Source organism: Rhipicephalus sanguineus, chromosome 3 (assembly GCF_013339695.2).
Source record: "Rhipicephalus sanguineus isolate Rsan-2018 chromosome 3, BIME_Rsan_1.4, whole genome shotgun sequence".
In the NCBI taxonomy this organism is placed as follows: domain Eukaryota; kingdom Metazoa; phylum Arthropoda; class Arachnida; order Ixodida; family Ixodidae; genus Rhipicephalus; species Rhipicephalus sanguineus.
The window spans coordinates 170550748-170577173 of NC_051178.1; the positions used below are offsets into that span (position 1 = coordinate 170550748).

Below are 26426 nucleotides of genomic sequence, written 5' to 3' on the forward strand. Positions count from 1 at the left end.
TCAAAACCGACAGCTCACCATTAAGCCGCATATTGATGAGCTCTGCTTATCAAATGATGGCGAAGCATGTGACAACGCGTGTTGTCAACGCAGTCAGATATCGGCGAATAAAAATGGTGGGCAAGGAAGTTACTCGATGGTTACCTTTCAGGCTGGCGGCGCGTTTGAAGCAAGGCGTGCTCTGGCATTTTGCGTAGGGGAAGTAATGAAACAAGTACTTTTATAATCAAAGTTCTCGTCCTTATTTGTCTCTTTGAACACTAATTTGCGACGCGCAAGATTTAGAAACCCTCCCGCGGTCGTCATTCTTACTTCTGAAAAATCTAACACCGACATAGTCTGTCGTGGCTAGATTCACCTGCCGGCGGCAGCTCTGCACATTCGTGGCACCACGCTCTAAGAATCTTTTTTTAAGATCACGCTCTAGACGTCGCGCAACGTGGCGTGCGAAGGAACCAAACGAGGTAAAAAAAATGTCCTGATATCGCATCAGGAAAGATAACAGAGAGAGAGAGAGAGAGAGAGAGGTGTTTTATGACCGATCGGGCTGAAACAAGAAATAAAATAAAAATTCATGGGCCATTACACTTTGTGTAGGTGGATAAGGAACGAAACTGTGTAGCCCACGGCCCAGAGGTGACGCGGAATTTTGATAAATGGCGCAGAAAGGCGCAGAATTAAAAAAAAAGTACAGAAAGCCCCTTTTGATTTCGGCGTATGCTCCTTTAAAGCAATTCCACCTCAATCTGCGTCGGCCAGAAGTGCGCTGAACTTTTTTATTTTTATTTATTTACTTAATTGTTAATAAATAATAAGATTAATAAATGATTTATACTTTTTCGCCCGCGGACAACTTTTTCATTTTTTGCGGACCCCTGGTGAGTAGTGAGGTTTGCCCAATTTCTGTGGCATACACCTGATACGGTTTTTCTGTTGAGAGGGTCACTGTTCGTGGAGTCACGAATGGCCTAGTTATACGCAGCTTCGCCGTAAAGGTGAGAGCGTTGACTTGTGGCGAAGTACTATTGCCTGACTCGCCACTTGGCGTCGTTAAGTACTTTCCACTCTCTCCATAAACGTTTGGTTTAAACGGCACGAGTATCACTACTGTAACCACAGCTGTAACGCATAATTACGAGGCGCACAAAGTGACAGCACTTGCTGCATGATTAGCACGACTTCCGCACTCACGTGGCACTTCCTTGGTAACAGAAACTTCCGCCGGAGGTGGCTGAGATCTTGCAGCACCTCTAGTGGTGGCGTCTTGAGCTGGCTCGTCTTTTAATACCAGTGCCATTGACGATGCATGCCCTGCCGAAGATCTCCTGTGGTATTCCGATGTGGCCTGAAGGCCTTCACTCTTCACTACTGGCTCGTCGGACATTTCTATATCGTCAGACGATTTGGATGGCTCAGGTCCTGGTTTCAGCCGTACATCCACTGAAGACTCGCGCACTGTCTCCTTGGCTTCCTCCACAGGGGGTTCGAGTCGGGGCTCTAAGCACTGCGGTTGCATCGTCTTCGGTTCCGGAAGCTCACTTTGTTCTTCAGGCTGCTCGGAGTTCGACTCCGGAATGGCGGATCCGACGGTGGCACCCTCGTGTACGCTGCTTTCCGGCACTGTCGCCATCAAGGGGGCACCCGTAAATGTCAAAGAGCGTCGATGTTGGCCCTCACGTTTATCGGTCTTGAGCACTTCTCCTGGCAGCCTTCCAGAGGCGCTGTACCTTCGTGGCGTGAGCTCTATGGCATGCGCTGGCGGCGTCCACGCCACGGTGGTCGTGACAACTTTGGTGCTCACTTTCGTGTCCAGGAGGGGTCTCCTGAGGGGCGAGCCGGGCAATACGTTCGCGGTGCTCGAAGGCGAGACGGTACAGGTGTACTCGACGGAGCCGGATGGCGATTGAGGTGACCTCAGGTGCACCGACAGCGTTGAGTCCTGGTGCCTCGGCCTGCTAATACCGTCTGGTTCTAATATGGAAGCTTGCAAAGGCCCGTCGGAGCTCGAGAGGCTCTTGCTGCTCCTCAGCGAAAACATGAACTCACTGCCGTCTTTCACTGCGCGCCTGGAGGAGCGCACGTGGGCGCCGAAGCTCTCGTTGCAGGAGCCGGCGCTGAAGCTGCAAGAGCCTTGAATTTTGGAGCCGCTGTGCTCGCGGGACGACGAACGACTTCCCGCAGCGTGAATTTTGTCCTGGGCGGCCATGTCGGTGCGGCCCCCTGCGCGGGTCCTGTGGACGGCCGCGGGGCTGCCGCTGCTCCGGCTGGTCGAAGCGCTGAGTGCGAACGATCCCCCGGGCGACATGTGACCGCCCAGGCGAGGGCGTCCCGTCGCGAGCCAGCGGTCCTGGCTGCACGTCCCTTGAAGCACCGGCGCCACCCGTACCCCGGAGATGGTAACGCCCTCATGACTGACCGGTTGTGGCCTGGACGGTGGCGTCGGCCGGGACGGCGGCCCTGACATGACTCCCTTACGACCACTCTCCGGGGCTCCTCTTCTTCGTCTTTCTTTCGACGCGGTTTTACGGAAGCCATGCTTGACTCGCTTCCCGCTACTTTTGGTATATTCTGCAGATGATGATGATGCTCCTGGGAATTTTGGCAGCTACCCACTCACGGGGATCGGCCAAGAGTAGGTGAGATCCTATGGTTTTAAATTTTTTCACATCCTCCTATATGTTACTGCGTCCGCTATAAAGAAGAGCTATTCCTTATAAATCCCATTTTAAACTGCTAAATAACTAAATATAATAAAGAAACAAGAAAATCATTATGACAAGCACAACGCATATGTTGTCAATTTTCTTGCGTGTGTTACGCGCGACCTTCTAGTCAGTAATTCCGAGCTTTCCAGAAGGCGAATGGTGTTAATGAAACATTTTTCTATTAGATTCGCTTTCGCATTGACGATAGGATAATAATGCAACAAGACGTCAGTAAATTGAAGTTTACATTTAGAACCACGCTTTTATTCTGGAGTGTTCTGTTTACATATGAATTTTGTCACGTGCTGCTTGGTTCGCAAGTCTTACTGTCGTTACAACATGCGCAGCCAGACATGACACGGCATTTTGCGTTCACAGAAAATTTGCTGCTGTAGCGGAGGTTCGTCCGATGCTGGCGCATATATTAATAACAACAATTACAATGCTTTTGTTTGTCAATACATGAATACGTGATTGTGATGGTACTCAAACGAAAGACGCCGAAGTGAGTCACCTAACTAGACCCTAGCACCTTTTTTATTCTTTTATTCATAAAAATTATTGATTTACTTTATTATTTATTTTTCCGTAAGACTAAAAACTAAAAATTACGATTTTCTATTTCTAAATCGTGGATTTTCCTCTTTCCCTCCCTTTGTCTTAATGTTTTCACTTACTTTAACCGGCGGCTTCATGGCCAATCCCCTATAGTGGGTAGGAGTCAGCACTAAGGAAGAAGCAAACAAGCAAACCATGTGCCACCTGCACACAGACAGAAGAAAGATACTAGGAATTTGTGCAGTAAAAGTATTGTACTAGACCAAGTCGAGCATACAGCAGGAAAGTTTAGGCTTTCTAATACAAGATCTACATTTACAAAAAGCTTATACAATAAATCTGTTAAATGATAAGTTTCACAAGGGGATCAATGCAAGTTGGGGCAATTAATACGGTAAAAAATAGAAAGATTCAATTTGTGACAAAATAGGCAGGATAAATAATATTATTCATAAAATTAAACATAAGAAGCAGCTCTGTTATATTTTTTATTGGCCCCAGTATGCCATACAGCATAAGGTAAATAAAGAAGAATAGTTCGGTTTCCTGGATAAATTCAGGAGCGGTCGATGCAGACGCGGTAATGCATCCAACACGTTAAGTCAGGTGGTCGCCCGGGGTGGTGGCCAGGGCCTCGTAGTGGGCGGGTGCGGGCCCCAGCAGCTGATACAGCATTGCATCTATCTATCTATCTATCTATCTATCTATCTATCTATCTATCTATCTATCTATCTATCTATCTATCTATCTATCTATCTATCTATCTATCTATCTATCTATCTATCTATCTATCTATCTATCTATCTATCTATCTATCTATCTATCTATCTATCTATCTATCTATCTATCTATCTATCTATCTATCTATCTATCTATCTATCTATCTATCTATCTATCTATCTATCTATCTATCTATCTATCTATCTATCTATCTATCTATCTATCTATCTATCTATCTATCTATCTATCTATCTATCTATCTATCTATCTATCTATCTATCTATCTATCTATCTATCTATCTATCTATCTATCTATCCGCCTACGACTTTGTGCAAACGTGGTTTCGCTTACTTGATATATACCAAAATTGGTTTGGCATGACAGGAATGTATGGAGAACCTGAACGACAGGTCGTAACATGAAAAGCTTGACGTGTATGTTTTGCACGTGTTGAGTTACATGGCACGGCCCTGGTGCTCTCGCGGCCGTTTCATCAACCTGATATATACCAAAATTGGCATGGAATGATATGTGTGCATGACGAACGTAAATTACAGGTCGTAAAATGAAAACCTTGCCATACATGTCCTGTCCGTCATGTTCTAAATGACGCGGTTTTGGCGCGCTAGTGGCGATTTCATTATCTTTACATATATACTAAATGTATATACACATTTAGTATATACATGCATTATACATATATACATATAAACTTGCATTTAGGTCGACGTTAAGGAACACCAGCTGATCCGAACGAATGTACAGTCCTCCATTACAGCGTTCCTTTTGAATGATTATCCATTTCCGGGGCATTAAGCAACAAAAACAGTATTCTTAACAAGCACATATAAGCGCACCGCGTTTAACTGTATGAATTGCAATCACCGGATTCTGTAAAGAGTTACATTGTGTCGAACAGAAAATATCCGTTACTCTTGCATAATTCTTCTCGCTCCCAGTTGAAGCACGTATGCCATAATTAAAAATAGTTCGGCTGATAGGGCCGTGCAAGTTACAACACCTCCATCGTTTCAGGTGAAGCACCACCTGCAAGGAGCAGGGGCGTAGCCAGAAATTTTTTTCGGGGGGGGGGGGGGGGGGGTTCAACCATACTTTATGTATGTTCGTGCGTGCGTTTGTATGTGTGCGTGTATATATACGCAAGCAAAACTGAAAAATTTCGGGGGGGGGGGGGCTGAACCCCCCCCCCCCCTTGGCTACGCCCCTGGCAAGGAGTAACACCACAACAGCTTATCCACTACATTGCAGAAGAGGAGCAGGAAGAAGAGCGGTTATTGAGCGGTATAGACGCTATTTTTTTTTTTTCGTTGGTTTTGATGCAGTGAAGCAGCCTTTACGGGAAAAAAACAAACAGAGCGTCTTGCGTCTTGCAAGCGCGTAGAATTTAAGGCTCAGGAGAGGCCAAGGTTTAGCCTATCTTATTTTGCTAATGTCTGTATTTCACTCTACGATGGTTAAGTGCTGCAATGCGCAAGGTATGCTGGCCCGATGTACCAGGAATGGCAACTGGCAGCGATTGAGCACGGAAGTCAAGCTTTTCCGCAAGCTGACCTTTTATGCGGCAGAGCATTCTTTACAGGCAAGGATACATTTTCTAGAAGTAGCGCGTGTATCGAAGACGGAATGGCGTGCGTTCTGATGATTTCGCCGAGGGCTCGAAAGTTTGAGACGTTAGAAAACCCTTGAGAGTGGGCTAGACACTATATTTGGAGGTGAAATAGAATCACTTCGATACTGAAGACTGCAACAGGTGCTGAACATTAAACCCGTTACGAAGAGTGGACACCGCATACAGCAGCGACTCGAGAACCACGTTTTGGGGCACTAACCGTAACTTCAGTTGTTTTTAGTGGCACGAACGCCGAGTGACACTCTTGTTTCTCCTCCATGCACTTCCGGCCGAGCGCCCACTTCCGGTTTTTCGGATATTCAGAAAAAGTCTTCCGAAAAAAATAAAAATGAATGGTTCTCGTTCAAGTTAAGAGTTACATTGGATACATGTGATTTGTAGCATAACTTGACTTGATTCTGTTTTCTCAAACACTTAAGGAATACGCCAGGTCAAACGAATGCCGAGGTGCGCGGTCCGCTACCAGACACCAAACTCAAGGAATGGAGCCGCCTCCAAATCTTCTTTTTTTCGCGTTTAGCAGCAACTGAAATAACAACAAAAAATACACACAAGAATGTCAGTGTCGAGTTTGATGTAAGCGCGAAAGAAAGGCGTTAAGCGTTACGTCGGGGCATGATGGGCCACCGACCGGATGTAGCAAGTGTAGACTGCAAGAGTGATCAACAACGCCGTCACTGGTGGTGCAGGTCTCGCACCTCAGCGGAGCGTGCACAAGGTGAAAGCGTCGACAACCTTCCAGCGTTATGAAAACGCGCTGGCTTGTAAGGGGGAAGCGGTCAACACTGAGCAAAATGCGTCATGCGTTTGAAAGCGCTTGCTCTCATGCGGCATGTTTTTTAACACAAAAGTGTTTTATGCCGGGGTCCACCGAGGCTTCAGTGACGTATTTCCGTCACGGAAATGATGTCGAAGAAATGCACACGATCGGATGGTAAAGAAAAAAATTTTTGTCAACGGGAGTCGAATCCACTACCTCTCGGTCCACGACAACAGATGCCGGGCCCGTTATCCACTGCGCCACGGTCACACACCCTGGAGGCTTTACAAACGCGCTTTTTATATCTCACACTTTCCTCTCACAGAGCTCTTGGTCGGCGGACTTATGTCGCCCTCTGGCAGCGGTAAAGTGAAGTAATGCATCATGACCGTGGCCTCCGCGATTAGCTCCTGCAACGCGTCGTTGCTACGCATCCGTCCCATTCGGCGCGTTTCCAATAGGATAAGTGCAATTTCGTCAACACCTTTACACACCGCGAGGTGGCCACCTTAGCCCAAGTGTCGGCCTCGCTCAAAGCATCCATCCATACCAAAAAAATAGCTATGCCACGCGCGTCTGCCTCGCCTGGCTGTTTCTAATTGTTTCTGTGAACAATTCTTTTGGTGCTGTCCGTTCTGTTGCTAACGCAAATAATAAGATTGAGCGCATGTTACGCCTTCTGTAACATCTGAAGGCAGAAAACATATTGCACTCTTGGTAATGCATTAAGTTATACAATAGGGTACCAGACTTCATTGAAAATGAAATTTTATTCCGCAACAAGAATGAGTTACGAGGACAGGTAAAAGCTGCGAGAACCGCTTGAGGGGTCCTGACCCCCTGTAAACGCAGAGATAGAGAGAAATGTAATGCGGAAAAGCAAAGATGTTAACCGGAAAATAAATATTTAGTTTGCTACCCTCCACAGGGCAAGGGATAGGGGGAGACAGAAAAGGAAAATAAGAATTAGAGAGGGAAGAAGGTAAGTAGAAACACACACTCACACACCGGAGTGTCATAATCGTTGAACGAGGCTGGTCGCTTCTACTTCAACAGCGCCTTCGTCGCTTTCTGGCGTGAGGCTCGATCTCTCCGGCATTCTAAGATTGATTGCTCAGAAAAGGCTGGGCGTCGATGCGCGCCAACACTGTTGTGAGGGACTGTCTCTGGGAGCTGTACTGAGGGCAATGACGTAGGTTGTGTTCGATGGCTTCGTCACTGCCGCAATGATCACATGCAGTCATACAGCATTTGTTATATTGAGGCTGAAAACAGCACAAGAACAATTCATTTGAAGAAAATAAGGAAAGCACGTTTTTTCTTGCTATATCTGACATTGTTCCGCGCACTCACACGACACCCCGCACCACCGGATTCCACCGCCCTATTCCTTCACCCTAACATCCCTCCTGGGAGACTGCGCTGGCCAGCTCTGAGCTGCAGGAACAGCGTCGGCTGATCCAGCGGGCACGAAGTGTGGCGCGAGCCAATGGGACCCTGAACTAAGGGCTCCACACAACGAGGACGATCCTTTAGGCCTGCATAAATAAATGTTTTTCTCTCTCTCTCTCTCGCCGTGCACTCATATTCTTGCCACGACTTACACATGAGGCCGCAACAACAACAACAAAAATGACGACAATAGTGAGCTTTAGAATCGAATGCCCAGGCCTTGGGTATGCGTGCTATTTCTAAAAAATAACACGCTTACCCAAGAGACTTGCGTGTGACGCATATGCACTGGCGACAAGCCAATACAAATGCACAGGCAAAGCTTTGAGTACCCTGTTCTAAAACTGCCTGTTATCCTCAAAATTTCTTTCAAAATCGCCCTATTGAAGTTTTCGATCAGCTGTAGGCTGATCGAAAATGAACTATAACCAACTAGCCCAGATTTCCCTTCTTGTTCTTTGAAAAGGAAAAGAAAGCGAAAACAAGTTGCATCTGTTTATATAGGACAACTAAAAGGTATAAGCTATTGTAAAAGCACGTTGCATTTCATTATTCGCTGTCATTAGTTTATCGCTAATGTTTCACATTTTCTGAGTGTATTCAGCTTTACCTCATCCTTTACCACCTGCTTCACTTTTCGTACAGAAAGACTTCCTTGAGATACCGTTAAATGTTTTTCATACCACTAAAATGTGTCTCAGCGACATAACACTTGTTTTTTTTGTTTTTCATTATACCTAACCAAATCACCGTCAAGAAACAATATTAGTGGCAGGATACCATCGTGACTTCACCGTGCACCTGCTTCTCGCACGCGACACCAACTTCATGAAGAAGCGAAAGACGACGAGAAGGTGCCACGTATTCTTTTTTGGCAGCCCGCACCCTTTCTAGAAGAGCTGGACTTCTGGCTAAAACTGGAGCTACCGCAAGCAGCGGTAGAAGCCCCAGCTGGAACTCGCACACAACAGGACGCCACAGCGCCGAACCCGTCGCCAGGGTCGTCGTCCCGGCCGCCCGGAGCGTATCGTTTGATGGAGGAAGAGGCTGAGGTCTCCATAGTGGAACACGAGCACCGACGACGACGGGACGCGAAGCCCTTCTTGTACGGCGCCGCGCTAGTGCTCTTCGTGTCGGCCTCGTTCTGCGCGGCCGCATACCTGCCGGGAGTGTTCTCGCGCCGCGTCTACGTCATGGACGAGGTTGTGTGCGCATCGAGCAGCTGCCAGGCGCTCTCGAGGCTCATCAACGCCTCCGTCAACGGAGACCTGGACCCGTGTGATGACTTCTACGCCTACGTCTGCGACGGCTGGCGTCGGTCGCACTCGCTCCGACCCTTGGAGTCGCGCCGGAGCGTCTTCGACGAGGTCGAGCAGAGCGTGCGCGCTCGTCTCCACGACGCGCTCTGGAAAACGTTTCGCCAGAGCATCGGGAACCGCACTGGTGGCTCGTTCGTCAAGCTGGCCGTCGTGTACGCCGCCTGCGCCAAGTCTCTGACGCCCGAGGGGAACGGAGTCGTCTCGATGCGCAAGTTCCTCAAGCACATGAACATGGCCTGGCCCGACGAGGAAGTTCCGCAAGGCGGCAACGCTACCGACCTCCTGGAGCTGTTGGTCACATTGTCCATGAGATGGGACGTGGACGTGCTGTTCTCGTACTCGGTCAGGTCGATGAGCAAGGAGAAAGGAGCCATCGTGCTGGGCCTTCCGGCGCCGCTTATACCGGGCACACTGACGGACGCGAAGAAGTCGCTCTACGAGAAGCTTATTGTGAGCCTCGCATTCCTGTTTGGCAGAAGAAGCGAGTACAGCGACTTCGCGCGGCGCCTCGTGGCCGTGGAGCAGGACATCGCGCGTCTGCGGGACCAAAACCACATTCTCCTCACGTACTTGGTGAAGGACCTGGGAAACCTTTGCGCGGACTTTCCGTGGCAAAAGTGGATGTCTGCGTTGAACAAGAACCTCCCAACTCAGGCTGCGCTGACGCCGCAAAAGTCGGTCATCGTGCAGCACCCGGCGTACATAGGACGGCTGCTGACGTACTTTCTTGGCCACGAATACCCGGAAGACATCAAGGCGTACCTGGCCCTTCGGGTGCTGCTCAGGTACGGCCAGGCGATCTACGACATCCGCCACGTCCAAGAAATCGTACTGCGCGCCGAGAAGGAGATTCCCGCCGATGAAGTGATGCGGACGTGCCAGCAGTGGCTCGCCGATCTGATGCTCGACACGTGGAACTCGTTCGTCTCCCAGTCACTCGCCAAGCGCGCCGACATCGAGCGACTCACGCAGCTCGTGTCGGACATTAAGAGCGTCTTCTACCGCCGCGTTCGCCAAGCCGAATGGATAGACGCGCCCACCAAGAACATATCTGTCCAGAAGGCCCAGAATATTGCCTTCAATATACCGAACATCGAGACGGACGCCACCCTCGACAAAGCGTACGAATCTCTCCTGTCGGACGTGCGCGGCGGAAGTAGCAGCTTCCTGGACTTGGTCGTACAGCTGGTGGAGGTCAACCACAAGAGCAACGAGCTGTCCGTGTACGGCGTCATCGGCCGCAGCGATTCTGCCACGGTGCACTCCAGGGTCAACGCCATGTACGTGTACAGCCTCAACGTGGTCAACGTGAACGCGGCGTTGCTGGCGCTGCCTTTCTTCACCCAGGGCGCACCCCTGTCGGTCACGTACGGCGGCCTAGGCGCTATTGTGGCGCACGAAATTATCCACGGCTTCGACGTGAGCGGCCGGCTGTACGACGAAGTGGGCAGCTTCGAGGACTGGTGGAGCAACGCAACCAACGCCGCGTACCGCGAGGCGAGCGCCTGCTTCGTCGAGCAGATGCGAAGCCTCGCCTCTTCGGCGAATGCGGGCTCGGTGACGCTCGAAGAGAACACCGCCGACAACGGTGGCGCCCGCTGCGCGTACGACGCGTACGTGCTCGCGGCAGAGCGAGCCCCCGTCGTCGTGCAGCTGCGCGGCCTGGAAGCGTTCGAAGACGAGCAGCTCTTCTTCGTCGCTTACTGCTACAAGTTCTGCGGCATCGAGCGGCCTTCCTCGGCGACGACGCAGCGCCTTGCCACGCACCCCGCCGACAAGCTGCGATGCAACGTGCCGCTTCTCAACATGCCCGAGTTTGCGGCCGCGTTTGAATGCGAGTCCGGAGCGGCCATGAATCCTGCGCGTAGGTGCGCGGTGTGGTAGCCGCCACGGACGCCGTCGGAACAGCTCATTCGCTGCGCATCGCTGCGTTTCGCTCCTGACCTAGCTGAAGCCAGCAGATCTGAAACAAACTGATCCGCCGGTCACCAAAAGGCGGAGCATTATTCACGATTTTTTTTTTCAAATTTATTTTACGTGAAAATGCTGCGTTATAAGGGGACACCATGACGCATATAATAAGCACTTCGAACAGGTGAATTGATTTAAAATGCGAAGAAAACAATTGGCAAAATGAAAATGCCTTATATAAAACGAATTCTTATGCAATAAAGTACGTAGCGCATAAAAGACATCGCCCGTCATGGTTTATGTCGTACGAGTAAATTCCGAAATTATGTCACTACGTCGCCATGTTGCACGAGAAACTTGCCATACATTGTCCGACATATTGCCGGAACAACTTCAATCACGTCAAAACATCACTCATGTCGTACGAACAATTTGTTAAATCATGTCAATGCAACATCCGTCACGTTAAGTAAATCGTATCCACGTAGTTATCACAGCGCATCGACCTGACTTCACATGTCAGCTTAACGCTTTTCGCTAGCCGCGTTTTTCATTACTTTCGGTTGACACGAGGTTTTCCCGCGGAAATGTCAAGTTCTCGGAGGTGCAGCTGGCTGCCGGCTGGTAACACGTGGTTCAGCTGCGCGTCAATTTCGTCTTCGTCCATTAACACGACGACTCCGGCCATTTCGGGCGTCGATATCCCGACGAACACTGGACGCGACATGACCGCCGAGAGTTCGTGCCACAGGTGGGGCTTGGACGTTGAGCCCCGAGGTTTCACAGCGTACAGAGTCGCGGTATCCAGGCTGCCCCTACATTTTCCGCGAAGCATGGCGGCCGCGGCTGGTGACATGGACGTCGAAGGAGGAGACGGTGACGCGGTGCGGTCTCGTGACTGGTCCAACGATCGTCTGAGGAACGAACGCCCTTTATTCTTGCGCCACGCCAAACTCGGGCTGCGCGACGCTTTGGCGTCCTTGTTGCCCGCGTCCGCCGGGCCAATTTGCGATGCCGCTTCTCTGGCACAGTGTTGCTTTTCTAGTACGGGCACCGTACGAATCGTAAGAGATGCACGTTTCACTAACTCTGGAGGCGTTGCGGCTTTGGCTTCGGCGGGGGCCTCCGGCACGACGCTAGGCACGACGTTTGTCGAACCAGGCGAGCGAACGGGAGCTTTGGATTCCTTATCTGGAGGCAGCGACGCGGGAGCTTCGTGCGTGGCTTCGGTTGTCTCTTGTCTGCCGGCATCGTGTTGCGAAGATGCTTTTTCAAGGGGCAAGCGAAAGTGGACATCGACCATTTCCGCTTCTTGGCGAACTTGAAGTTCCTTGGGACATGGCGCCTCTTGATCCACCGGAACACGTTCCTGACCTTCAGAGATGGCCTCAAAGTCTTCCATTGAAACGTGTGCCTTGAGACCTGCTTCGCTTGTCGGCAGACCCATCATTAATTTGACCTCCGTTTCGAGTGTGTCAGTAGCGCCGTTCGCGCTTTTCTGTGATGTTAATAAAGCAGAGTGAAGATTCTTTCCGCTTTCCTCCAGTATTCCATATCCGGGACTTTGGTCAGACAACTCTAGTACCACAAGTTTTTCATCTGCGTGGCCAACGAGATGGCCAGCGGAGTCGCGTAGCTGTTCCGTGAGCGCAGCTTCGTAGGTGGTTACCGCGTGATTCTCAGGGTCGTGAACAGGTCCCGACAGCGATGCCGGAAGGCAGGCACTTTGGGAGTCACGCGCTTGCTGTCTGGTGTCCGTTTCTTTCGCAGTCTTCGAGCTTCCTTGTTCGCTATCCCGCTCAACATTATCGAGCACGTCGACTGTAGTGTGCGAGACTGCGCCTTCGTCGTGAAGCGCGTTTTCAGTGTTATGCGGCAGGATAGGCACCGTACCTTTAGAAGGGATAGCTTGTTCCACTCCTGACAAGTCGGTTCGGCAAGCAACTTTGTGTGTACTATCAGACCCTTTACAAACCGCAGGCACGACGCTGAGACAGGACGAAGTGGGAACGACTTTACCGCCGTGTGAATCGAGCTGGGAATGCGACAGCGTATGGAATACATCACTTTGTTCGGTCACCTTGCGATCAGAGCAGTCTGGTACAAAGGAAAACGTATCATCCGACTGTGTTCGTCTGAGTCCTGAAACGGCTGTTTGTACAGCGGGCGGTAGCAAATAGCTGTGAAGGTTTTGTTCGGCGCCAAAACGTTTACCATGAGACGTAGGGCCTACAGTGTCAGCTGTAGAAGTTGCTTTATGGGGATCTGCGCTTCCTGTTCTGTGTTTTTTCTTCGATCGTTTGCTAACCGCTTTTGCAGGAACTTCGGGGCGACCAGAATCCGCTACGCCTCTTCCTGTCTCACCCAATTTTGGCTCTGCTAAAGCGACGGAACTCAATGGACCTAAGGTAGTTGAAGCACCCGCCAACACTATTGAACTGATTGGTCCGTGGCTAAAGGCGTTCGGAAGCACATCCCGCTCAGCAGCGTCTCGACTTGGTACTCTATACTCGCTAAGGCTTCCTGTTCCAGGAGACTGTCGACGAGGCGAGTCTGGTGTTGCGTGGCGGTCGCTAGGGCTCGAAAGCGACCTGGAGTCATGAGGCGACATGCCTGAGAGGTCGCGCGAGGAACGCATGTAGTACTTTCTCGAGAAAACTAAATGAGAGAAATCTGGCGAGATTTTAGCTAGCTGATCTATGTGCGCCGTTTGTCTCTGCAGGACATCATCTATGGCCTCATCGTTCCGCGACAAGAAAAAGTCCCTGGAGATCATGCTCGCCCGTCGATTTAACATTTGGTTTTCCAGCTCGATCTCTTCCCTCCTCAGCGCACTTCCGTCAGCAGCGTCAGGAAACAGGGCCTCGCTTTGCTTCAGTATTGCATCGGCCGTCGTGAGTTGAACTTCTCCCTTTGATTCCTTATGGTGGTGCTTATGTCTTTTCGCGGGCTTGTCTACCGTGGCAAGCTTTTGAGAATCCCCAGTCTGGACTCGGTGGTCCCGCTCGAATTCGTTAGCGTCGCAAGGTGTCAATTCGGGCTCCGCGTACGGAGGTTGCGAGGTTTCGTGCGGTTCTCGGTGTCTGTGCTTGTGCTTCGCGCCGTGATTATGCCTCGAGTCGTGCTTGTGTTTCTTCTTTGGCCGCTTTTGGGACATCTCAGCTTCGTAGCTGAAGATGCCAGCCATTTCTTTTCCACCGTCGATCACCGGCAGTAGAAGGTGATTCTCGGTCCCTCGAGTGTAAGAGGGATCTACGGTATCGATGTCATCCCTCCAACAAGTGCGGATCCCAAACGGATTGAACTCGGCTTGGGCGCTTGGTTCCTGGATTGCGGGAACACTTGCCACTGCTGTCCCGTGTAAATTTTTATGGCTCGGCGACGGATTTCCGCTCCCGTGTTCATGGCCAGCAGCACCGTTCTTGTGTTTCTTGCGATCCTTTGAAAACATTCGCTTGCCCTTCTTGCCATTGTGGTTGTGTCCTTTGTCACTGGAGAGACGCGCGTAGTCTTCGCTGGGCAGCTCGGCAGCCATACTTGAGCTTCCCTGCTGGTGAACGTTCATCGCCGAGGGAGAAGCCGCTGCGGATCCGGCGGGCAGTGCATGGGGCAACGTCGCATGTGGTGGCATGATGTGCGGCGACGCCGCGCCGCTTCCGTCAGCGGCAGCGCGGTTGACCTCGTCCGAGTAGTTGGGCGCCGCAAACGACTGCCGTCTTGAATCTTGCGTCGACATGGCGAATCGCAGGAGTGCTCAGGGCGGCCTGGGCAGGCCGCCCATGGCACGAAAATTTTGTTCGGGCAACGTCATATTTATATACCACCGGCGATAGCGATTCCCAAGAGTGATCGAGCACTTAGGCTAGTCGCGAAAAAAGGTGTTCTCTTTCTTGGCGCGAAAAACAGCGCGGAAAGACGGTGAAGGTGTCGACAAAGTGCAGTGCAGTAAGATTATTACAGCTAATTTCCTATTGGCTCATTCCAATAGTCGGTTTCGGATGGCGATGTTCTCCGCCTCCGTACCTGTCTGTCGCAGCAATCGCGCAGAATGGGAACGATGAAGCACTCTGGCTGGGAGTCAACTATGCTACCACTGAGCCACGCCAGTGCTTGAAACGGCTGCGGAAAAAGTCCATATAGAGGCGTCCCATCGCTCCTGGAGTCACGTGCGCAGCTACGCATTCAGAAATGTTGCGTTGCTGACGCGTAGTATCGCACCAGCTGTTACGTCATGTAAACTGCGTAATGAGTGGGTGATTTAAAGCTGCCCACCCATTATCATCATCATCATCAGCAGCAGCAGCAGCATCAAGTGGCCTTTTCTACCGTCACGAGTCACGTGTCCAGCTGCGTATAAGTGCACTCGTCGCAGTTGCGTAGTTTTGGAGAGGGTGTCACGCTAGGTGGGCTGTGTGACGTGGGCGCAGTAAAGATGCCCGCCCATTGCAAAGGCTTATGCCACAATTTTATCATCACCAGCCGCAGCAGCAACGTAAACAGCGCTAACATCAATGACGTTGCTTTGCATTTGCGTAGTATAAAATGTTTGTGTAACTACTTTGTGATATAATTCCATGTTACAGAGTCTGTTCTTGTATTACGCCACGTTAATTGCTTAATGGATAGGTGGCAGCCCGAGCGATACAAATGGTTGTGCCACAGTTCATCAGCAGCAGCCCGGACATAGCGTTCTGTATGGCCCGGTTAACGCGGGCGCTTCTTCAGCCTCGATAGCAGTGCAGTCTGTCATAATATCCCCGATCAAAGGCGTGCCTGCCAGTCCCCTCCCCCAAGATTTTCCGCCTACGTGACTAACTTAGGCTACGTCACTGACTCTAATTAAATTTCATTTCGATATATTTGTGAAAGTAATGATTGATTTAAACGCAAAGACTCACCGATGATGTAGCACGTATTCACAGGCAGGTGATTTAGCGCAGACCGAATATTTCTGACCAATAGCGATGGAAAAGCGTCGAGAAAGATTAGGTATTGGAAATCATTTATTTGTATTATGTACATGAGCAGCCATTGATGCATGGGACGTTTTCGCAGCTCTCGTTGGATCGAGTTACACGCAGGCGCTGCCAGCATATGTCGGTGACAACCGAAGAATAAATACAAGCTCCGCCACCAGAACTGCGATGCGCCTGTGCAAGGGTCACGCTAGGTGATTTCTGCTGTAAACATGCGCATTTTCTCGCCACTAATTCAATCACTGCGCATAATAATAATGAAAAGGTCGTCGTCCCTACTTAAAATGTTACGCCTCACCGACCAGTAATGTAGGAATCTACGCTGAAATTGGCCAGGAAGTTAAAGCTTTTCGACCGACAACCAGTGACACGAACAAGTGTCTGTGTGGGGAAAATCGCTTACCTTACGTCAAGGAGGTTAAAAAAAATTCTGGAGTGGAAGCTCTCGCAACGCCTTTCCAGCAAAAGTGAAGCCAGCTTTTCCCCACCAAACAGCTCGGAAACATGCTCTTTTCTGGTGGTGCCCATTTCATGCTCTGGCGGTGTGCCCGGTCACACTCTACAGTCGATAATAACTCGGCCAGGTGGGATGTGGCCCTCCGTAGCCCCCTTCTGTCTGAACAACTCTGGGCTGTCCAGCAGGCCCACGATGCGGCCGAGAGGCTTGGCCTTCCGGTCCCTACGTGGGAGCGGCCCGCTACGTGTTGAGACGCGTCCTGCAGGACCTCAATAAAGTTTACCATACCATACTTAGAGATCAAATGGCTTTGACCTGCTATATTAAATACTACGTAAATATAAAATAGAAGATAGCTGTTGCCGACAAAAGTAACCCGTCGAGTGGAGTATTGGCGATTGATCTCCAATCAAATTTGCCACGCCTTTGAGGCTTACTAACGAAAACTAGTAACACAAAGACACACTTGGTGCAGTACCTGACCCGTAAAAGTTGCCATATTGAAGTCGGCTGGCGTGCGAGGAAAACGCTCGCTTTCCTTCGCCAAGCGCCGACGATTTATCGTGCCCCTACTAAGATGGCGGCCGCAGTCGCCATCTTTTGGTGGGCACGGCTTCACTCTTGCGCAATAATCGCCACTCCAGCAAAATTTTTTAAAACCTCCTTGCCTTACGCACGCGAAAGGTAACTGACGTCACGGAAATGAGCAAGTGCAATCGGTTAGGGCATCTATGCAAATTTTCCCTGGGTGGGACAGCGATGTCAATGGGTGGAGCTTTAGGTTGTAACCGTCGATATGGAAGACTTCAACGCATCATAAACAGCGAATATTGGATACGCAATGGAAACAAAACGGAATAGATTTCCATTACATCCATCCAGATCTCGTCATAGCAAGCTTGAACTTGTTGAGAAGGAGCAAGGACGCACTTGCGCCCCCCCCTCCCCCGCACCTTCACTTTTCGCAGTCACAGGTGGAAGGGCAAATTATGAAATATAAAACGTATGTTCCGGACCTTCACAATGTTATACGAGCGTACATCCCGCTCCGGAAAATGCTATAGACTGAACCTGATCTATCTTTGAAGAGGATTTTATATATTTCAAAAGTTTGAAAGTCTGGTACTCGGCGCCCTTATAGACTTTTCCAAAGGCTTTGAACTCGCCAGCCACGCGTCTTGTAAAGAAAGTTCATGATTTTTTTTTTAGGGGCATCGCACATTCTTTAATTTCGCTGTATTTACAACGTCGAACTCGGGCTGTAACGATTGCAGCCGAAAGCTGAGATGTAAAACTGGTGAAATGTGGCGCCCCTCAGGGGAGCATTCTGTGGGCTTTCCTGTTGATGCTTTCCATTAACGAGATCCCAATTACTGATAACGAAGCTAAATGTATAATCAACGCAGATGACACCAGTTTATATTTTGGGGTAAATTCACGTTAACAAGAGATTATAAGTTCTTGTGTTACTAAAAACAACATGAAAAGCAACTATAATAAGGCAAGGCGGTATTATTTAGACCAAAAAAACACTGCTCCGCTCACGCCTGTTAAGCTAAATGACATAGAAGTGGAGCTAGGTAGTACCATTAATCAAGGCAGTGGGAGTCCACATTGGAAAACACATGACATAGGTGTGACCCTGTCGGCCATTTGATTGGCAGACTCTCTGAAAATTTGTTACTATTGTCCTTAATCTATCACTATGATTCTTTAAAACGCTTTTTTTACCTATTATAAGTCACCGATCAATCGTATGGGAAACAACGAGCCATTAGAGTAGCACAGCTATTTGGCCTATAGTTGGAAACGGTTCATCCTTGAGAAGCGCGAAAGAAACGCAGGGACAAAGAAGAAAGCGCTTGTCCGGTGTGTATCTCTTCTTAGTGTTTCTTTCGCGCTTCTCAAGGATCAGCCATTAGAATATTAACAATCTGGCGCTGCTGCAAAAGCGCGTGGCTAGTGTAATATACAAATTGTTAATATATTAAGACTCGATCTAACGAAACCTGATATTACGAGGTTCCCGATTGGATTGAAAAAAAAAAAAAAAACTTTATTGAGGTCCCGCAAGGAGGCGCGTTAGCGAGTCTTAGGCTCCCACGCAGGTCGGCGAAAGTATTTGGAGCTCACTCAGACTCACTCATGAAATATATTTTGCGCTTAGGGCTCACTCCGACTCACACTCATCAAAATTTTCCTCTACCGAACTTACTAAAACTCGGACTCACTAAATTTTTCTCAACCGGACGCACTCGGACTCAGACTCACCCAGATATTACTCCTTCGGACTCACTCAGACTCGGACTCACGGTTCGATCTGAGTCTGAGTGTTAGCGGACTCATGAGTCGACACACTCAGACTCAGAGCGGCGAGTCCGAGCCTGAGTGTGCTGACTCATGAGTCCGTTAACACATGATTAACTTTTTCGACTATGGTGTCAATGCTCTTTCACACCAATAGCTCACATAATCGTTGCTCTAATTGGCACCTTTTGATCTCGTGCCTTCAAATACGAGTTACCGGTGCTTGGAATTCAATAGGAACATTTTTATTGAAGTCAAGAACTTGTCGGGAAATAGATTGCGGAGGAGGGGAAGGGGGGGGGGCGAATAAAGGTACACCAACCCCTCCTTGTAACTAGCGCCTCTGATCAAAAACTTACAGAGTCCCTAATGCATTCACCTAAGACGACTCAAAGGCGAAAGCGATCTTTTTCTTCTCAGTCGATGTATTGTTCCTGCCCCGCCACTCTACGAAAGCTTTGCGCACCTAGCGTGGTTTTGCACTTTCTCCAGGATCGGAGGCACCTCACCTGGTTTTGCTCTGCCTCCGTGATCGGCACGCCTTTGACCACGGTTCTACCACCGTGCCTTTGACCAAGCTACGATGTCATGTGATGACGGCATCGTGTGACGTTACGTCACGTGACGCCACGCCAGAATTTGTGACGTCATGATGGCGCCACAAATTTTGGTGATCTGTGACGTCATGGTGACGTCGCAAATTTTAGCGACCTGTGACGTCGTGATGACGTCACGTGGCGACGTCATCACGTGATGGTGATTTTTTGCATCACTGCATGGTGCTGTGCCCGACGCCGCGGGACGCCGACCGTCGAATTGCGCGTTTGATGTGTCGTCTATAGGCTTTCGCCTTAATAGTTATTGAGCTGGTGAATAGACGCTAGTCTGTTGAAGTATATGTGAGTAGACGTGACTATAAACGCAAGCCGCCATAAGGCTGATAGTATTGCTGAAGTTGAGTAGATTGGAGTCGCTGGGGCCGGGAGGCCAAGCCCGGCGGGCGCATCGTGGGCTTGCTGGGTTGGCCAAAGTTGATCGACCAGGTGTGGACTGCGAAGTGCAGCCACCGATCTGGCACCTTGCCTCACACTTCCAGAGCATGTGTTTGAGTGTAGCGTTGCTACATACGAGCACGTGGCGTTGAGGTAAATGTCCGTATACAGTCAAACCCGACTATATGGAACACGGGTAAATCGGATTATCTTTTATACCGAACTATTTTCGAACAAGACAGTGCTTTAACGTCAATGCACAAGAAAATTTACGGCTACATCGAACAGGGGCGCAGGCAGAAATTTTTTTCGGGGTAGGCACCTCCTTGATCTGAAGTGGGGGCCGGGCAGGCAGATGTGGTTGAATGATTTTGTGCTTCGTATGCCATGGCAAAAAAAAAAAAAAATGTTGGGGGGGGGGGGGGGGGGCGGTGTGCCAACCCGTGGCTAGGCCACTGACATCGAACAAAAATATACGGAACACTGATCGAACATCGATCGGCCAGTGTGAAACGTCCCAAGTTGGCTTTCCCTCACAATAATTAAGTTGGTTTTTCCTCACGTAAGGGAACTTTCCCGCGTGCATTCGGGACAGTGACAGTGAGCGGTCTGATTAGAACAGCGCCGTGCAGAGCGGGTAGAAATTACCGCTTGCCATCGCCTGCTTTATCCCATGATTTCTCGTTGTCGCACCCATCAGCACGTCGTGCGGGGTCGCCGTTGGCTTATATGATTTCTTTGTTAACGCAATGGCTGCCATAAAACGGAAGAACATGGGCTGTTCTCTGCAAGATTGGCGATAATCAACACAGTCGAACGTAGAAAAAAGTCCGAGGTCGAAATGCGTATACAGCACCTCATAAAGCACGCTGAGTACGAATGTTGACGAAGGCAGCGGACGGCGTGTTCAAGACGTAACTCTTTATTCGGGCGAACTTGGGCCCAGGAAATGAAAAGTACAAGCATACAAGAAATACACGCTGTACACTGACAGCGGCAAGCACTTTCGTCAGTCGTCGGATAATCTGATCAGCGCTAAGGCGCACCGGCACTTATACATGTGACGTCGAAGATTCCAGGCTATCGGTGGCGGCCGCGTTAGTTCCAGTCTTTATAATAAAGTCTACTGTTCGCGTTGCGCACTCAAACTTATCAGAACAATACAAAACAATCGGGAATGTTCGATACTCCGGCACGGTGCGCGCGAGACAGTGGTTACACGTGCAACGGGCCTGGCCACAAAATGAAAAAAAATCACAGCATATCCACGGAGTGAATGATGATGAGTGGGCGAAGCTGCGGAGGTTCATCGGTAAACCGTGAATCTTCCGTGAATTCTGCCCAGTACATCATCACCGACGTGAGATCGGGCGCGTTTATACTAAAGGTTCGATGAGTTATGACGACTTGCAGCTCACTTTAATTTTACATGTACGCTGTGAATTTTCATTGTTTAGAAAACCATTGCTTTAGAAAACATCTGGCGTCTTTCGTTAAGCAGCTGGCGTCTTTTCGTTTTGCTTTAGAAACATCTGGCGTTCTTTCGTTTTGCTTTTAGAAAACATCTGGCGTCTTTCGTTGGTTTATTTCATCAATCAACGGCGTTTTGAACAAAATTTTTATTGTTTAATCACGCACAGGAGAAATCTCACCAGGCACTACCTTGGAGGTAAACAATGGCTGCTAATGGGAATGAGAGACAGAAGAAGTCGGCTTTTAGCTAACACATACACTTCTACTTCTACTAACGTTTCCTACTGGAACATGCCAATGGCTGCTAATGGGGAATGAGAGACAGAAGAATTCGGCTTTTAGTTAACGCGCACGCTGCGAATTTTTTATCGTTCAACAACGCACAGGAAAAATCTCCCACCGGCACCACCTTGGAGGTCAAGATCTGGTACTAGCGTTACGACTGGTTACGCACTACGACTACGACAACCACGAGGGACGAACGGGTGCCGCCTTAAGGAGCTTCGCCCCTAAAAGAAGCGCGCGTGGCAATATCAAAAAACAAGGTCTACATTCGGCCCAAGACTGACAGAGGCTTCCGGCGCCCGACCAATACGCACAGCTGCGTATAAAGATCTTGAGGCGCTGCTTACATCAATACCGCATTTTCTCGCGTATAACCAGCGCCGTATTACCCACAGCCCCAACTACAAACCGCGGAAAACAACAACAACAACAAAACACGCGAGTATTGCCGTGAAGCCGCCTTCCCTGCATCATCGTTCATCGTGAAGTGGTGCCGTGATGCTAACTTGCGCACCTAAATTTGCACCGAAAATACCCCACGTGAAAAAGTTTTTACTTCCAGCTGGATTATGGAACCGGAAATTTTGCCCAGCTGGACCTTTTTCTAGCTGGGAAAGGAGCTGGTAAAAAATCCAGCTGGATTACATTTCCAGTTCCATAATCTAGCTGGAAAGCGGAAAGGCTGCAGCTGGAAAATAATCTAGCTGGAAAAATTTCCAGGTTCCATAACCCAGCTGGGAATGGAAATATTTCCAGTTGGTAATGGAAATATTTCCAGCAAATATTTCCCAGCAGGAAATGGCAAAATTTCCAGTTGCAATTCTTCATTCCCAGCTGGAAATGGAAGAATTTCTAGATTTCACCTCGCTGCTATCGCATGCGTCTTAGCATGGTTCCTACAGGACCTGTTCGTCCAGTGAACTGCACACAGTCAAAGAACATGGTGGTGAAATTTAACAGCATTTATTTAAACGCTTGTAGCAAGTGTTGGAACATATCTCGAGATGTGAAATGAGTCCTTGTACACCACCTGAAAAGAATATTTATACATAGTGAAGGAACATCAAAACCACAATGACCCATAAAACGCAATCCTAGCAAAAGTATAGTTTTACCAAATCACATGAACAGCATCAATACCGCTTTCAAAAACAGTACTACAACAAACAATCAATGCAGTGTAAAAAGCAAAGGTGAACAAGATCTGATGAGCACTGCGGTTTATACTGTAGGTGTTATGTAACGATTATTTATATCGACCTTCAACTACTCCGAACAGACGTCCAATGAATTCATTCGAACATATGTAATTATTGGCGTTTGTTGCATAGACGCATGCGCACCATTAGGTACAAGCATTGCGGCACAGGGCTATTGGAGACAAAGGCTGCTTACGCAAACCGGCCTGTAGTGTACTTCGCGCATTTTTAAACATTACACACATCCAGGCAACATGACACCGTGATAACGAAGCCCACAAACATTCGGGACAAATGTTCGCTTACACTTGAAATATATAAGTGCAACTTACCTCCAAATGGAACAATCAGAGCTGAGAAAATCGCTGTCCCTTGATCAACGCTGGTGTATCCAAGACATCGCACACAGTACGGCAATAAAAACCGCTCGAACATGCTGGTCATCACTCGTAACACTTTCCAGAGATAAACCTGACCAAAAATAACTATTCCATGTAACTGTCACACAGATATTCATCAAGGAAACACCCTAGACTAGCGAACACCGAGCACACACATTACAGATATCACCACGACTGGCCGCCATGTGCTGTTCGAAATCGAAACTGTGGCTGACTGCGGCGACATAATAATTTATGCGGTCTATTGGACCGCTGTCTTTTGTGGTATTAACCTTAAAAAAGGAATAAAATTTTTGTATGCCGTATTTACAATACAGAGTAGGTTATTATTCAGCATTAACGTCATAAGTCACCGAGAAATGATACGAGAATAGAGCTACCGAGATGCCAACAAACATCGCGGCAGCGGCGGCAGTGCGGCGTTTTTCATGGCCGCGGCGTCGGACAGAGCAAGTTAGCAAAGTTCACTGCTATTCGATCGTGACAGTCCATGGCGAATGTTGAAAATAAGACTCCTTTTCACAAGGAAGTAGCTAGTATTGTTCAAACACTAGCTATTGGCGCAACGGCTCAATGAGCAACTGAACGAGCACCTGGTTGTAATGCAGTGTCGACTGGGCGCACGACTAATGGAAAGGTCAAATAAAAGTTTATTTTTTTAATTATTTTGCAACCCAGCCGTACGGGGCGCAGAAGATCAAGGTTGCAAAATGAGTCAGTGGGAGAGGGGGGGGGGTTATACGCAATGTGCAGCGTGTGAAATAGGTGCCTTTTATTTCTACGTGGCAAAGAATGTTTCATTAAGTTGTTTAGCCTGCAGCCACATTCAACCTCTTCATCGCGATGTTTGCTTTTCAAACATGCAAGCCTGGAAAAATCATGCTCGCATATGTCGCAGAAAACTGCAACTGCAACAGAAACTTTACAGCCACCTTACGAGGAAGAAACATAAGTCAGCTACGTCGCAATGCAAATGTGTTATGCGGTGAAACATACCAAAAACCAGAAGGGGCTGCTGCCATGGGACATGGTGTGCCCTCAAAAAAGTTTTTTTTTTTTTTGCAAACTTGGGTTTTGCAGACCCCCATAATGACCTCGAGGACCCCGATTTGAGAACCACTGTTCTAAGTCATGTCTAAATGCACGGTCTGCATTATACATTTAATCTGCTGTCACTTGTACGAAGATCAATCTTTGGGCAGCTGGAATTCCTTTTGTCAACTATACCACTTCCTCGCTCAAACAGGAAAATTTCATGCTGAGCAAATTATTTCCCAACTGAAGCTGGAAGAATTTCCAGCTTGAAATATAACTTCCCAACTGGAACTGGAAACTTCAAGCTGGAAATGGCTTTCCAGTCGGGAATTATTTCCATATCCATGCTGGAAATACCATTTCCAGCCTGGAATGGGTTTCATTCCCTGCTGGAAATACCATTTCCAGCTGGGAATGGAAAATTCCCAGCCTGGAGAGCCGTTTCCAGCTGAAAACCAGGCTGGAAACCCGATTTCCAGCTGGGAATTCACATCCCATTTTCATGTGGGACGGTATACATTTCTTAAAATTTTATGTCGAATTATACAATATATCGAACTATCACCCCCCCCTTTTTTTTTTGCGGGTTTGATATATGCAGGTTCGACTGTATATGACGTGCAGCGAGTGCGGGTTGGGATATGTCTGTGTCCGTAATGGCCTGTTGAGTTTGAAGTCACGCGGCAGGCGTACCTTTCTCGATAGCGAAAATTTTTCAGGGATCTCGTAGTTTATGGTGGGGCGTCCCTATTCTCTGGTGCCTCAAGTCGCTCGGGGCCTATTTGGTCTAATGAAGAAATTTCCATTCCCCGGCAGATACCCATAAGATTCGTTTTGTCATCAACCCGAATTAACGAACTAATCTGGCCACCAAACAAAGCGGTCATTTCGTTCTAATTTTCACAGATGCGAGTTTTTCGTCGAGTGTGGGCTCCAATACGCTATCGCGGTAAAACGTCCAGGCACCCTAATCACTGCCCTGGCTTTGTTTTGACGAGGCTGCACGCCGCGCCCATGCACGGAATAACTGACTCATAGTTGGTAGTGCTCCAACGTACCGAATGTTGGTGCTGGCCCACGGTGTTATTTGCTTTCGTTATTTCATGGTTTATGCAGCAGATAACACTGATTGTCTCAGCGCTAACACTGGTTGGTCGGCCTATTCGCACAATCACTGTATTAGTGATCCGCGTCTTCATGCAGCCTGTTGTAGTTGTGCGGCATCACCCGGCCGGACATGGTGCCCCCATGTTCGGGCACTGGTCCTGGCAACATGTGAGGTTGCATTGGTTGCATATGTTCGGGCCGCCGTCGCGGACTTTTCACACGCGCAGGCGTGGGTTTCCGGCGGAAACAATCCCGTAATAGCTTATCGGTGTCGCTACATCACAACTTTATATTACGAAGGATTAAAATATTTATTTCTCGATTTTACGAACATCCTGATCTAACGGATTCATTTGAGCGTGGTCGTCACTTCGTTAAATCAAGTTTCACACTAGTTATTTCTTTATAAAGCACACTGTTATTAAGATTTAAGGCGAAAGCCTCATAGATGCCTTAATTATCAAACGCGAAAATTGACCGTCGGTGTCCCGCAGCGTCAGCGTCAAGTGATGAAAAAAAATAATGATGTGATGACGTCATCATATGCCGTCATAATGACGTCACATATCACCAAATTTTGTGAATTCATTATGACATCGTCATGACGTCACACACGTCATCACATGAAATCACATGAAATCGTCGCTTGGTCAAAGGTGGGCCGATCACGGAGGCAGTGCAAAACCAAGCGAGGTTCAAAATGCTTGCAATGCCTCCGATCCTGGAGGCAAGCAAATGTGGCCTCTACAGAAAATGATACGATCGATATAAAGTCCCTAGATTTTTCGTTTATCTAGGGACTTTAGATCGATATTGCTCACGCGCGCACCAGGTGTTCTGTCTTTTTATGTGGAGCGTTCGTATTTGCTTAAAGGGGTCATGAAGCACCCCTTGGGCTGATTGAAAAAACACATCCTGCGGAAAGCTGACACGGCTATGAACTGCTCTGCCAAATATTACAGTCGTGCGCGCCGCGTAATGGCCACAAGCGGAGCGCGAAGTTGCCGTTTCCCCAGGCACCCTCTTTTCAAACAGAGGCCGGTTCTCACTCTCGTCGGTGGGCGGGGCGTCTGTCCGCTGTACGTCGCAAGAGACATAGCATGCTTATTGGCCGATA

General features: G+C 48.8%; 1 protein-coding gene across 1 annotated transcript; it reads left to right on the top strand.

Annotated features, from left to right (window-relative positions):
• The first annotated feature begins 8794 nt into the window (after positions 1–8794).
• Positions 8795–11050, top strand: LOC119386090 (neprilysin-1). Its single transcript, XM_037653437.2, has one exon. It carries the CDS (start codon positions 8882–8884, stop codon positions 11048–11050), a length of 2169 nt encoding a protein of 722 aa, XP_037509365.1. The 5' UTR covers positions 8795–8881.
• The last annotated feature ends 15376 nt before the right edge of the window (positions 11051–26426 follow it).